The 14,365-nt window shown below is 36.9% G+C and overlaps 1 protein-coding gene across 1 annotated transcript in view; it reads left to right on the top strand.

The window, feature by feature from the left end:
* LOC121842886 (beta-1-syntrophin-like) overlaps positions 1 to 13,423 on the top strand; it is a 34,168-nt gene extending 20,745 nt beyond the window's left edge. Inside the window, exon 4 of the mRNA XM_042312681.1 lies at positions 13,281 to 13,423. Coding sequence (XP_042168615.1) covers positions 13,281 to 13,374 — 94 coding nt within the window. The 3' untranslated portion in view covers positions 13,375 to 13,423. The remainder of the gene's footprint in view (positions 1 to 13,280) is intronic.
* The last annotated feature ends 942 nt before the right edge of the window (positions 13,424 to 14,365 follow it).

Below are 14,365 nucleotides of genomic sequence, written 5' to 3'. Positions count from 1 at the left end.
TAATTAACCAACAGAGAAACAGTTTCTATCTGACACACATAGTCTACCTTAATTAACCAACAGAGAAACAGTTTCTACCTTAATTAACCAACAGAGAAACGGTTTCTATCTGACACACATAGTCTACCTTAATTAACCAACACAGAGAAACAGTTTCTATCTGACACACATAGTCTACCTTAATTAACCAACAGAGAAACGGTTTCTATCTAACACACATAGTCTACCTTAATTAACCAACAGAGAAAAGGTTTCTACCTTAATTAACCAACAGAGAAACGGTTTCTACCTTAATTAACCAACAGAGAAACGGTTTCTATCTGACACACATAGCCTACCTTAATTAACCAACAGAGAAACGGTTTCTACCTTAATTAACCAACACAGAGAAACAGTTTCTACCTTAATTAACCAACAGAGAAACGGTTTCTATCTGACACACATAGTCTACCTTAATTAACCAACACAGAGAAACGGTTTCTATCTGACACACATAGCCTACCTTAATTAACCAACACAGAGAAACAGTTTCTATCTGACACACATAGTCTACCTTAATTAACCAACAGAGAAACAGTTTCTACCTTAATTAACCAACACAGAGAAACAGTTTCTATCTGACACACATAGTCTACCTTAATTAACCAACACAGAGAAACAGTTTCTACCTGACACACATAGTCTACCTTAATTAACCAGCAGAGAAACAGTTTCTGACACACATAGTCTACCTTAATTAACCAACACAGAGAAACGGTTTCTATCTAACACACATAGTCTACCTTAATTAACCAGCAGAGAAACAGTTTCTACCTTAATTAACCAGCAGAGAAACAGTTTCTACCTTAATTAACCAGCAGAGAAACAGTTTCTACCTTAATTAACCAGCAGAGAAACAGTTTCTACCTTACTTAACCAGCAGAGAAACAGTTTCTACCTTAATTAACCAGCAGAGAAACAGTTTCTACCTTAATTAACCAGCAGAGAAACAGTTTCTACCTTAATTAACCAACAGAGAAACGGTTTCTATCTGACACACATAGACTACCTTAATTAACCAACACAGAGAAACGGTTTCTATCTGACACACATAGACTACCTTAATTAACCAACACAGAGAAACGGTTTCTACCTTAATTAACCAACACAGAGAAACAGTTTCTACCTTAATTAACCAACACAGAGAAACGGTTTCTATCTGACACATAGACTACCTTAATTAACCAACACAGAGAAACGGTTTCTATCTGACACACATAGACTACCTTAATTAACCAACACAGAGAAACGGTTTCTATCTGACACACATAGACTACCTTAATTAACCAACACAGAGAAACAGTTTCTACCTTAATTAACCAACACAGAGAAACGGTTTCTATCTGACACACATAGACTACCTTAATTAACCAACACAGAGAAACGGTTTCTATCTGACACACATAGACTACCTTAATTAACCAACACAGAGAAACGGTTTCTATCTGACACACATAGACTACCTTAATTAACCAACACAGAGAAACAGTTTCTATCTGACACACATAGCCTACCTTAATTAACCAACACAGAGAAACAGTTTCTACCTTAATTAACCAACAGAGAAACAGTTTCTATCTGACACACATAGTCTTCCTTAATTAACCAACAGAGAAACAGTTTCTATCTGACACACATAGTCTACCTTAATTAACCAACACAGAGAAACAGTTTCTATCTGACACACATAGTCTACCTTAATTAACCAACACAGAGAAACAGTTTCTATCTGACACACATAGTCTACCTTAATTAACCAGCAGAGAAACAGTTTCTATCTGACACACATAGTCTACCTTAATTAACCAGCAGAGAAACAGTTTCTATCTGACACACATAGTCTACCTTAATTAACCAACACAGAGAAACAGTTTCTATCTGACACACATAGTCTACCTTAATTAACCAACACAGAGAAACAGTTTCTACCTTAATTAACCAGCAGAGAAACAGTTTCTACCTTAATTAACCAGCAGAGAAACAGTTTCTATCTGACACACATAGCCTACCTTAATTAACCAACACAGAGAAACAGTTTCTATCTGACACACATAGTCTACCTTAATTAACCAACAGAGAAACAGTTTCTACCTTAATTAACCAACACAGAGAAACAGTTTCTACCTTAATTAACCAACACAGAGAAACAGTTTCTACCTTAATTAACCAGCAGAGAAACAGTTTCTACCTTAATTAACCAACAGAGAAACAGTTTCTATCTGACACACATAGTCTACCTTAATTAACCAACACAGAGAAACAGTTATCTGACACACATAGTCTACCTTAATTAACCAACACAGAGAAACAGTTTCTCTGACACACATAGTCTACCTTAATTAACCAGCAGAGAAACAGTTTCTATCTGACACACATAGTCTACCTTAATTAACCAACACAGAGAAACAGTTTCTACCTTAATTAACCAGCAGAGAAACAGTTTCTACCTTAATTAACCAGCAGAGAAACAGTTTCTATCTGACACACATAGCCTACCTTAATTAACCAACACAGAGAAACAGTTTCTATCTGACACACATAGTCTACCTTAATTAACCAGCAGAGAAACAGTTTCTATCTGACACACATAGTCTACCTTAATTAACCAACACAGAGAAACAGTTTCTATCTGACACACATAGTCTACCTTAATTAACCAACAGAGAAACGGTTTCTATCTGACACACATAGCCTACCTTAATTAACCAACAGAGAAACGGTTTCTACCTTAATTAACCAACAGAGAAACAGTTTCTACCTTAATTAACCAACAGAGAAACAGTTTCTACCTTAATTAACCAACAGAGAAACAGTTTCTACCTTAATTAACCAACAGAGAAACGGTTTCTACCTTAATTAACCAACAGAGAAACGGTTTCTACCTTAATTAACCAACAGAGAAACGGTTTCTACCTTAATTAACCAACAGAGAAACAGTTTCTACCTTAATTAACCAGCAGAGAAACAGTTTCTACCTTAATTAACCAGCAGAGAAACAGTTTCTACCTTAATTAACCAGCAGAGAAACAGTTTCTACCTTAATTAACCAGCAGAGAAACAGTTTCTACCTTAATTAACCAGCAGAGAAACAGTTTCTACCTTAATTAACCAGCAGAGAAACAGTTTCTACCTTAATTAACCAACAGAGAAACAGTTTCTACCTTAATTAACCAACAGAGAAACAGTTTCTATCTGACACACATAGTCTACCTTAATTAACCAGCAGAGAAACAGTTTCTATCTGACACACATAGCCTACCTTAATTAACCAACACAGAGAAACAGTTTCTATCTGACACACATAGTCTACCTTAATTAACCAACAGAGAAACAGTTTCTACCTTAATTAACCAACACAGAGAAACAGTTTCTATCTGACACACATAGTCTACCTTAATTAACCAGCAGAGAAACAGTTTCTATCTGACACACAGTCTACCTTAATTAACCAACACAGAGAAACAGTTTCTACCTTAATTAACCAGCAGAGAAACAGTTTCTATCTGACACACATAGTCTAACTTAATTAACCATCAGAGAAACAGTTTCTACCTTAATTAACCAACACAGAGAAACAGTTTCTACCTTAATTAACCAACACAGAGAAACAGTTTCTATCTGACACACATAGTCTACCTTAATTAACCAGCAGAGAAACAGTTTCTATCTGACACACACAGTCTACCTTAATTAACCAACACAGAGAAACAGTTTCTACCTTAATTAACCAACAGAGAAACGGTTTCTATCTGACACACATAGTCTACCTTAATTAACCAACACAGAGAAACAGTTTCTACCTTAATTAACCAACACAGAGAAACAGTTTCTACCTTAATTAACCAACAGAGACACGGTTTCTACCTGACACACATAGTCTACCTTAATTAACCAGAGAAACAGTTTCTACCTTAATTAACCAACACAGAGAAACAGTTTCTACCTTAATTAACCAACAGAGAAACAGTTTCTACCTTAATTAACCAACAGAGAAACAGTTTCTATCTGACACACATAGTCTACCTTAATTAACCAACACAGAGAAACAGTTTCTATCTGACACACATAGTCTACCTTAATTAACCAACAGAGAAACAGTTTCTACCTTAATTAACCAACACAGAGAAACAGTTTATCTGACACACATAGTCTACCTTAATTAACCAACACAGAGAAACAGTTTCTACCTTAATTAACCAGCAGAGAAACAGTTTCTATCTGACACACATAGTCTACCTTAATTAACCAACAGAGAAACAGTTTCTACCTTAATTAACCAACACAGAGAAACAGTTTCTACCTTAATTAACCAACAGAGAAACGGTTTCTATCTGACACACATAGCCTACCTTAATTAACCAACAGAGAAACGGTTTCTATCTGACACACATAGTCTACCTTAATTAACCAACACAGAGAAACGGTTTCTATCTGACACACATAGTCTACCTTAATTAACCAACACAGAGAAACAGTTTCTACCTTAATTAACCAACAGAGAGACGGTTTCTATCTGACACACAGTCTACCTTAATTAACCAACAGAGAAACGGTTTCTACCTTAATTAACCAACACAGAGAAACAGTTTCTGACACACATAGACTACCTTAATTAACCAACACAGAGAAACGGTTTCTATCTGACACACATAGACTACCTTAATTAACCAACACAGAGAAACAGTTTCTACCTTAATTAACCAACAGAGAAACGGTTTCTGACACACATAGACTACCTTAATTAACCAACACAGAGAAACGGTTTCTATCTGACACACATAGTCTACCTTAATTAACCAACACAGAGAAACAGTTTCTACCTTAATTAACCAACAGAGAGACGGTTTCTATCTGACACACAGTCTACCTTAATTAACCAACAGAGAAACGGTTTCTACCTTAATTAACCAACACAGAGAAACAGTTTCTGACACACATAGACTACCTTAATTAACCAACACAGAGAAACGGTTTCTATCTGACACACATAGACTACCTTAATTAACCAACACAGAGAAACGGTTTCTATCTGACACACATAGCCTACCTTAATTAACCAACACAGAGAAACAGTTTCTACCTTAATTAACCAACACAGAGAAACGGTTTCTATCTGACACACATAGTCTACCTTAATTAACCAGCAGAGAAACAGTTTCTATCTGACACACCTAGTCTACCTTAATTAACCAACACAGAGAAACAGTTTCTATCTGACACACATAGTCTACCTTAATTAACCAACACAGAGAAACAGTTTCTATCTGACACACATAGTCTACCTTAATTAACCAGCAGAGAAACAGTTTCTATCTGACACATAGTCTACCTTAATTAACCAACACAGAGAAACAGTTTCTACCTTAATTAACCCGCAGAGAAACAGTTTCTACCTTAATTAACCAGCAGAGAAACAGTTTCTATCTGACACACATAGTCTACCTTAATTAACCAACACAGAGAAACAGTTTCTATCTGACACACATAGTCTACCTTAATTAACCAACACAGAGAAACAGTTTCTACCTTAATTAACCAACAGAGAAACAGTTTCTATCTGACACACATAGTCTACCTTAATTAACCAACACAGAGAAACAGTTTCTCTGACACACATAGTCTACCTTAATTAACCAACACAGAGAAACAGTTTCTACCTTAACCAACAGAGAAACAGTTTCTACCTTAATTAACCAGCAGAGAAACAGTTTCTACCTTAATTAACCAGCAGAGAAACAGTTTCTACCTTAATTAACCAGCAGAGAAACAGTTTCTACCTTAATTAACCAGCAGAGAAACAGTTTCTACCTTAATTAACCAGCAGAGAAACAGTTTCTACCTTAATTAACCAGCAGAGAAACAGTTTCTACCTTAATTAACCAACAGAGAAACAGTTTCTATCTGACACACATAGCCTACCTTAATTAACCAACACAGAGAAACAGTTTCTATCTGACACACATAGTCTACCTTAATTAACCAACAGAGAAACAGTTTCTACCTTAATTAACCAACACAGAGAAACAGTTTCTATCTGACACACATAGTCTACCTTAATTAACCAGCAGAGAAACAGTTTCTATCTGACACACATAGTCTACCTTAATTAACCAGCAGAGAAACAGTTTCTATCTGACACACATAGTCTACCTTAATTAACCAACAGAGAAACAGTTTCTACCTTAATTAACCAACACAGAGAAACAGTTTCTATCTGACACACATAGTCTACCTTAATTAACCAACAGAGAAACAGTTTCTACCTTAATTAACCAACACAGAGAAACAGTTTCTATCTGACACACATAGTCTACCTTAATTAACCAGCAGAGAAACAGTTTCTATCTGACACACATAGTCTACCTTAATTAACCAGCAGAGAAACAGTTTCTACCTTAATTAACCAGCAGAGAAACAGTTTCTACCTTAATTAACCAACAGAGAAACGGTTTCTATCTGACACACATAGTCTACCTTAATTAACCAACACAGAGAAACAGTTTCTATCTGACACACATAGTCTACCTTAATTAACCAACACAGAGAAACAGTTTCTATCTGACACACATAGTCTACCTTAATTAACCAACACAGAGAAACAGTTTCTATCTGACACACATAGCCTACCTTAATTAACCAACAGAGAAACGGTTTCTACCTTAATTAACCAACACAGAGAAACAGTTTCTACCTTAATTAACCAACAGAGAAACGGTTTCTATCTGACACATAGACTACCTTAATTAACCAACACAGAGAAACGGTTTCTCTGACACACATAGTCTACCTTAATTAACCAACACAGAGAAACAGTTTCTACCTTAATTAACCAACAGAGAAACAGTTTCTACCTTAATTAACCAACAGAGAAACGGTTTCTATCTGACACATAGACTACCTTAATTAACCAACAGAGAAACGGTTTCTATCTGACACACATAGCCTACCTTAATTAACCAACACAGAGAAACAGTTTCTACCTTAATTAACCAACAGAGAAACAGTTTCTATCTGACACACATAGTCTACCTTAATTAACCAACAGAGAAACAGTTTCTATCTGACACACATAGTCTACCTTAATTAACCAGCAGAGAAACAGTTTCTATCTGACACACATAGTCTACCTTAATTAACCAGCAGAGAAACAGTTTCTATCTGACACACATAGTCTACCTTAATTAACCAACAGAGAAACGGTTTCTATCTGACACACATAGTCTACCTTAATTAACCAGCAGAGAAACAGTTTCTACCTTAATTAACCAGCAGAGAAACAGTTTCTACCTTAATTAACCAACAGAGAAACGGTTTCTATCTGACACACATAGTCTACCTTAATTAACCAACACAGAGAAACAGTTTCTATCTGACACACATAGTCTACCTTAATTAACCAACACAGAGAAACAGTTTCTATCTGACACATAGTCTACCTTAATTAACCAACACAGAGAAACAGTTTCTACCTTAATTAACCAGCAGAGAAACAGTTTCTACCTTAATTAACCAGCAGAGAAACAGTTTCTATCTGACACACATAGCCTACCTTAATTAACCAACACAGAGAAACAGTTTCTATCTGACACACATAGCCTACCTTAATTAACCAACACAGAGAAACAGTTTCTACCTTAATTAACCCGCAGAGAAACAGTTTCTACCTTAATTAACCAGCAGAGAAACAGTTTCTATCTGACACACATAGTCTACCTTAATTAACCAACAGAGAAACAGTTTCTATCTGACACACATAGTCTACCTTAATTAACCAACACAGAGAAACAGTTTCTACCTTAATTAACCAACAGAGAAACAGTTTCTACCTTAATTAACCAACAGAGAAACAGTTTCTACCTTAATTAACCAGCAGAGAAACAGTTTCTACCTTAATTAACCAGCAGAGAAACAGTTTCTATCTGACACACATAGCCTACCTTAATTAACCAACACAGAGAAACAGTTTCTATCTGACACACATAGTCTACCTTAATTAACCAACACAGAGAAACGGTTTCTACCTTAATTAACCAACAGAGAAACGGTTTCTACCTTAATTAACCAACAGAGAAACGGTTTCTATCTGACACACATAGTCTACCTTAATTAACCAACAGAGAAACGGTTTCTACCTTAATTAACCAACAGAGAAACAGTTTCTACCTTAATTAACCAACAGAGAAACAGTTTCTACCTTAATTAACCAACAGAGAAACGGTTTCTACCTTAATTAACCAACAGAGAAACGGTTTCTACCTTAATTAACCAACAGAGAAACGGTTTCTATCTGACACACATAGTCTACCTTAATTAACCAACAGAGAAACGGTTTCTACCTTAATTAACCAACAGAGAAACAGTTTCTACCTTAATTAACCAACAGAGAAACAGTTTCTACCTTAATTAACCAGCAGAGAAACAGTTTCTACCTTAATTAACCAGCAGAGAAACAGTTTCTACCTTAATTAACCAGCAGAGAAACAGTTTCTACCTTAATTAACCAGCAGAGAAACAGTTTCTACCTTAATTAACCAGCAGAGAAACAGTTTCTACCTTAATTAACCAGCAGAGAAACAGTTTCTACCTTAATTAACCAGCAGAGAAACAGTTTCTACCTTAATTAACCAACAGAGAAACAGTTTCTACCTTAATTAACCAACAGAGAAACAGTTTCTATCTGACACACATAGCCTACCTTAATTAACCAACACAGAGAAACAGTTTCTATCTGACACACATAGTCTACCTTAATTAACCAACACAGAGAAACAGTTTCTATCTGACACACATAGTCTACCTTAATTAACCAGCAGAGAAACAGTTTCTATCTGACACACATAGTCTACCTTAATTAACCAACACAGAGAAACAGTTTCTACCTTAATTAACCAGCAGAGAAACAGTTTCTATCTGACACACATAGTCTACCTTAATTAACCAACAGAGAAACAGTTTCTACCTTAATTAACCAACACAGAGAAACAGTTTCTACCTTAATTAACCAGCAGAGAAACAGTTTCTATCTGACACACATAGTCTACCTTAATTAACCAACAGAGAAACAGTTTCTATCTGACACACATAGTCTACCTTAATTAACCAACAGAGAAACAGTTTCTACCTTAATTAACCAGCAGAGAAACAGTTTCTACCTTAATTAACCAGCAGAGAAACAGTTTCTACCTTAATTAACCAACAGAGAAACGGTTTCTATCTGACACACATAGTCTACCTTAATTAACCAACACAGAGAAACAGTTTCTACCTTAATTAACCAACAGAGAAACGGTTTCTATCTGACACACATAGTCTACCTTAATTAACCAACACAGAGAAACAGTTTCTACCTTAATTAACCAACAGAGAAACGGTTTCTATCTGACACATAGTCTACCTTAATTAACCAACACAGAGAAACAGTTTCTACCTTAATTAACCAACAGAGAAGCAGTTTCTATCTGACACATAGTCTACCTTAATTAACCAACAGAGAAACGGTTTCTACCTTAATTAACCAACACAGAGAAACAGTTTCTACCTTAATTAACCAACACAGAGAAACAGTTTCTACCTTAATTAACCAACAGAGAAACGGTTTCTACCTGACACACATAGTCTACCTTAATTAACCAACACAGAGAAACGGTTTCTATCTGACACACATAGTCTACCTTAATTAACCAACACAGAGAAACGGTTTCTATCTGACACACATAGTCTACCTTAATTAACCAACACAGAGAAACAGTTTCTACCTTAATTAACCAACACAGAGAAACAGTTTCTATCTGACACACATAGTCTACCTTAATTAACCAACACAGAGAAACGGTTTCTATCTGACACACATAGCCTACCTTAATTAACCAACAGAGAAACGGTTTCTATCTGACACACATAGTCTACCTTAATTAACCAACAGAGAAACGGTTTCTACCTTAATTAACCAACAGAGAAACGGTTTCTACCTTAATTAACCAACAGAGAAACGGTTTCTATCTGACACACATAGTCTACCTTAATTAACCAACAGAGAAACGGTTTCTACCTTAATTAACCAACACAGAGAAACAGTTTCTACCTTAATTAACCAACACAGAGAAACAGTTTCTACCTTAATTAACCAACACAGAGAAACGGTTTCTATCTGACACACATAGACTACCTTAATTAACCAACAGAGAAACGGTTTCTACCTTAATTAACCAACAGAGAAACGGTTTCTATCTGACACACATAGCCTACCTTAATTAACCAACATAGAGAAACAGTTTCTACCTTAATTAACCAACAGAGAAACGGTTTCTATCTGACACACATAGACTACCTTAATTAACCAACACAGAGAAACGGTTTCTATCTGACACACATAGACTACCTTAATTAACCAACAGAGAAACGGTTTCTACCTTAATTAACCAACAGAGAAACGGTTTCTATCTGACACACATAGTCTACCTTAATTAACCAACAGAGAAACGGTTTCTACCTTAATTAACCAACACAGAGAAACAGTTTCTACCTTAATTAACCAACAGAGAAACGGTTTCTATCTGACACACATAGACTACCTTAATTAACCAACAGAGAAACGGTTTCTATCTGACACATAGTCTACCTTAATTAACCAACACAGAGAAACAGTTTCTACCTTAATTAACCAACAGAGAAGCAGTTTCTATCTGACACACATAGTCTACCTTAATTAACCAACAGAGAAACGGTTTCTACCTTAATTAACCAACACAGAGAAACAGTTTCTACCTTAATTAACCAACACAGAGAAACAGTTTCTACCTTAATTAACCAACAGAGAAACGGTTTCTACCTGACACACATAGTCTACCTTAATTAACCAACACAGAGAAACGGTTTCTATCTGACACACATAGTCTACCTTAATTAACCAACACAGAGAAACGGTTTCTATCTGACACACATAGTCTACCTTAATTAACCAACACAGAGAAACAGTTTCTACCTTAATTAACCAACACAGAGAAACAGTTTCTATCTGACACACATAGTCTACCTTAATTAACCAACACAGAGAAACGGTTTCTATCTGACACACATAGCCTACCTTAATTAACCAACAGAGAAACGGTTTCTATCTGACACACATAGTCTACCTTAATTAACCAACAGAGAAACGGTTTCTACCTTTAATTAACCAACAGAGAAACAGTTTCTACCTTAATTAACCAACAGAGAAACAGTTTCTATCTGACACACATAGCCTACCTTAATTAACCAACAGAGAAACGGTTTCTACCTTAATTAACCAACACAGAGAAACAGTTTCTACCTTAATTAACCAACACAGAGAAACGGTTTCTATCTGCCATAGACTACCTTAATTAACCAACACAGAGAAACGGTTTCTATCTGACCTTACACATAGACTACCTTAATTAACCAACAGAGAAACGGTTTCTACCTTAATTAACCAACAGAGAAACGGTTTCTATCTGACACACATAGCCTACCTTAATTAACCAACATAGAGAAACAGTTTCTACCTTAATTAACCAACAGAGAAACGGTTTCTATCTGACACACATAGACTACCTTAATTAACCAACACAGAGAAACGGTTTCTATCTGACACACATAGACTACCTTAATTAACCAACAGAGAAACGGTTTCTACCTTAATTAACCAACAGAGAAACGGTTTCTATCTGACACACATAGTCTACCTTAATTAACCAACAGAGAAACGGTTTCTACCTTAATTAACCAACACAGAGAAACAGTTTCTACCTTAATTAACCAACAGAGAAACGGTTTCTATCTGACACACATAGACTACCTTAATTAACCAACAGAGAAACGGTTTCTTTCTGGGACCACATAGCCTACCTTAATTAACCAACACAGAGAAACAGTTTCTATCTGATACACATAGCCTACCTTAATTAACCAACACAGAGAAACCGTTTCTACCATAATGAACGGCGTACAGAGAAACGGTTTCTATCTGACACACATAGCCTACCTTAATTAACCAACACAGAGAAACAGTTTCTATCTGACACACGGGATAGCCTACCTTAATTAACCAACACAGAGAAACAGTTTCTACCTTAATTAACCAACACAGAGAAACGGTTTCTATCTGACACATAGCCTACCTTAATTAACCAACACAGAGAAACAGTTTCTACCTTAATTAACCAACACAGAGAAACAGTTTCTACCTTAATTAACCAACACAGAGAACCGTTTCTACCATAATTAACCAACAGAGAAACGGTTTCTATCTGACACACATAGCCTACCTTAATTAACCAACACAGAGAAACAGTTTCGATCCCTGACACACATAGCCTACCTTAATTAACTCTAACACAGAGAAACAGTTTCTACCTTAATTAACCAACAGAGAAACAGTTTCTATCTAACACACATAGCCTACCTTAATTAACCAAACACAGAGAAACAGTTTCTACCTTAATTAACCAACACAGAGAAATGGTTTCTACCTTAATTAACCTTATGCCCTCAGCTTTACCTTTACTTTAGGGACCAATTGATCATGCTCGCCTTGTCTTTAGATTATTTAAAAATTATTTATTTTACCGTTATTTAACTAGACAAGTCAGTTTAAGAACAAATTCTTATTTACAATGACGGCGTAGGAACAGTGGGTTAACTGGTCTAGGAACAGTGGGTTAACTGCCTTGTTCAGGGGCAGAATGACAGATTTTTAACTTCTCAGCTCGGGGATTCAATCTAGCAACCTTTCGGTTACTAGTCCAACGCTCTAACCACTAGGCTACCTACCGCCCTCCACTCTAACCACTAGGCTACCTGCCATCCCTACACTCTAACCACTAGGCTACCTGCCGTCCCTACACTCTAACCACTAGGCTACCTGCAGTCCCTACACTCTAACCACTAGGCTACCTGCAGTCCCTCCACTCTAACCACTAGGCTACCTGCCGTCCCTCCACTCTAACCACTAGGCTACCTGCCGTCCCTCCACTCCCTCCCACTAGGCTACCTGCCGTCCCTCCACTCTAACCACTAGGCTACCTGCCGTCCCTACACTCTAACCACTAGTATACCTGCCGTCCCTCCACTCTAACCACTAGGCTACCTGCCATCCCTCCACTCTAACCACTAGGCTACCTGCCGCCGCACGGTACAATTTTACGGTTCTATTTTATCCCAAAGTTATGGATCTGACTTTGCCATCCTCCCTTACCTCCTCATCTATAACCTATCCGAGGCAGACACCTCCACCCGACCAGGAACTCGATCGCCCTGAGCCCATCCTTTACAGTGAGTCCACGTCCAACCTCGCACCGGAGCATCGGGAGGATCTGAGTCCATGGCCTTAGACTTAGACAGGCCTGGTATTTATACAGTCATTTAGACAGGCCTGGTCTTTAAACAGTCATTTAGACAGGCCTGGTCTTTATACAGTCATTTAGACAGGCCTGGTATTTATACAGTCATTTAGACAGGCCTGGTCTTTATACAGTCATTTAGACAGGCCTGGTCTTTATACAGTCATTTAGACAGGCCTGGTATTTATACAGTCATTTAGACAGGCCTGGTATTTATATAGTCATTTAGACAGGCCTGGTCTTTATACAGTCATTTAGACAGGCCTGGTCTTTATACAGTCATTTAGACAGGCCTGGTACTTAGACAGTCATTTAGACAGGCCTGGTCTTTATACAGTCATTTAGACAGGCCTGGTATTTATACAGTCATTTAGACAGGCCTGGTCTTTATACAGTCATTTAGACAGACCTGGTATTTATACAGTCATTTAGACAGACCTGGTATTTATACAGTCATTTAGACAGACCTGGTATTTATACAGTCATTTAGACAGGCCTGGTATTTATACAGTCATTTAGACAGGCCTGGTCTTTATACAGTCATTTAGACAGGCATGGTCTTTATACAGTCATTTAGACAGGCCTGGTCATTTATACAGTCATTTAGACAGGCCTGGTATTTATACAGTCATTTAGACAGGCCTGGTATTTATACAGTCATTTAGACAGGCCTGGTATTTATACAGTCATTTAGACAGGCCTGGTATTTATACAGTCATTTAGACAGGCCTGGTCTTTATACAGTCATTTAGACAGGCCTGGTATTTATACAGTCATTTAGACAGGCCTGGTCTTTATACAGTCATTTAGACAGGCCTGGTATTTATACAGTCATTTAGACAGGCATTTAGACAGGCCTGGTCTTTACATAGTCATTTAGACAGGCCTGGTATTTATACAGCCGTACAGTCATTTGACAGGCCTGGTCTTTATACAGTCATTTAGACAGGCCTGGTATTTATACAGTC

Source organism: Oncorhynchus tshawytscha, unplaced genomic scaffold (genome assembly GCF_018296145.1).
Source record: "Oncorhynchus tshawytscha isolate Ot180627B unplaced genomic scaffold, Otsh_v2.0 Un_contig_1305_pilon_pilon, whole genome shotgun sequence".
In the NCBI taxonomy this organism is placed as follows: domain Eukaryota; kingdom Metazoa; phylum Chordata; class Actinopteri; order Salmoniformes; family Salmonidae; genus Oncorhynchus; species Oncorhynchus tshawytscha.
The sequence above is the reverse complement of the archived record's forward strand: the minus strand, read 5'-3'. Positions and strand labels throughout refer to the sequence as shown.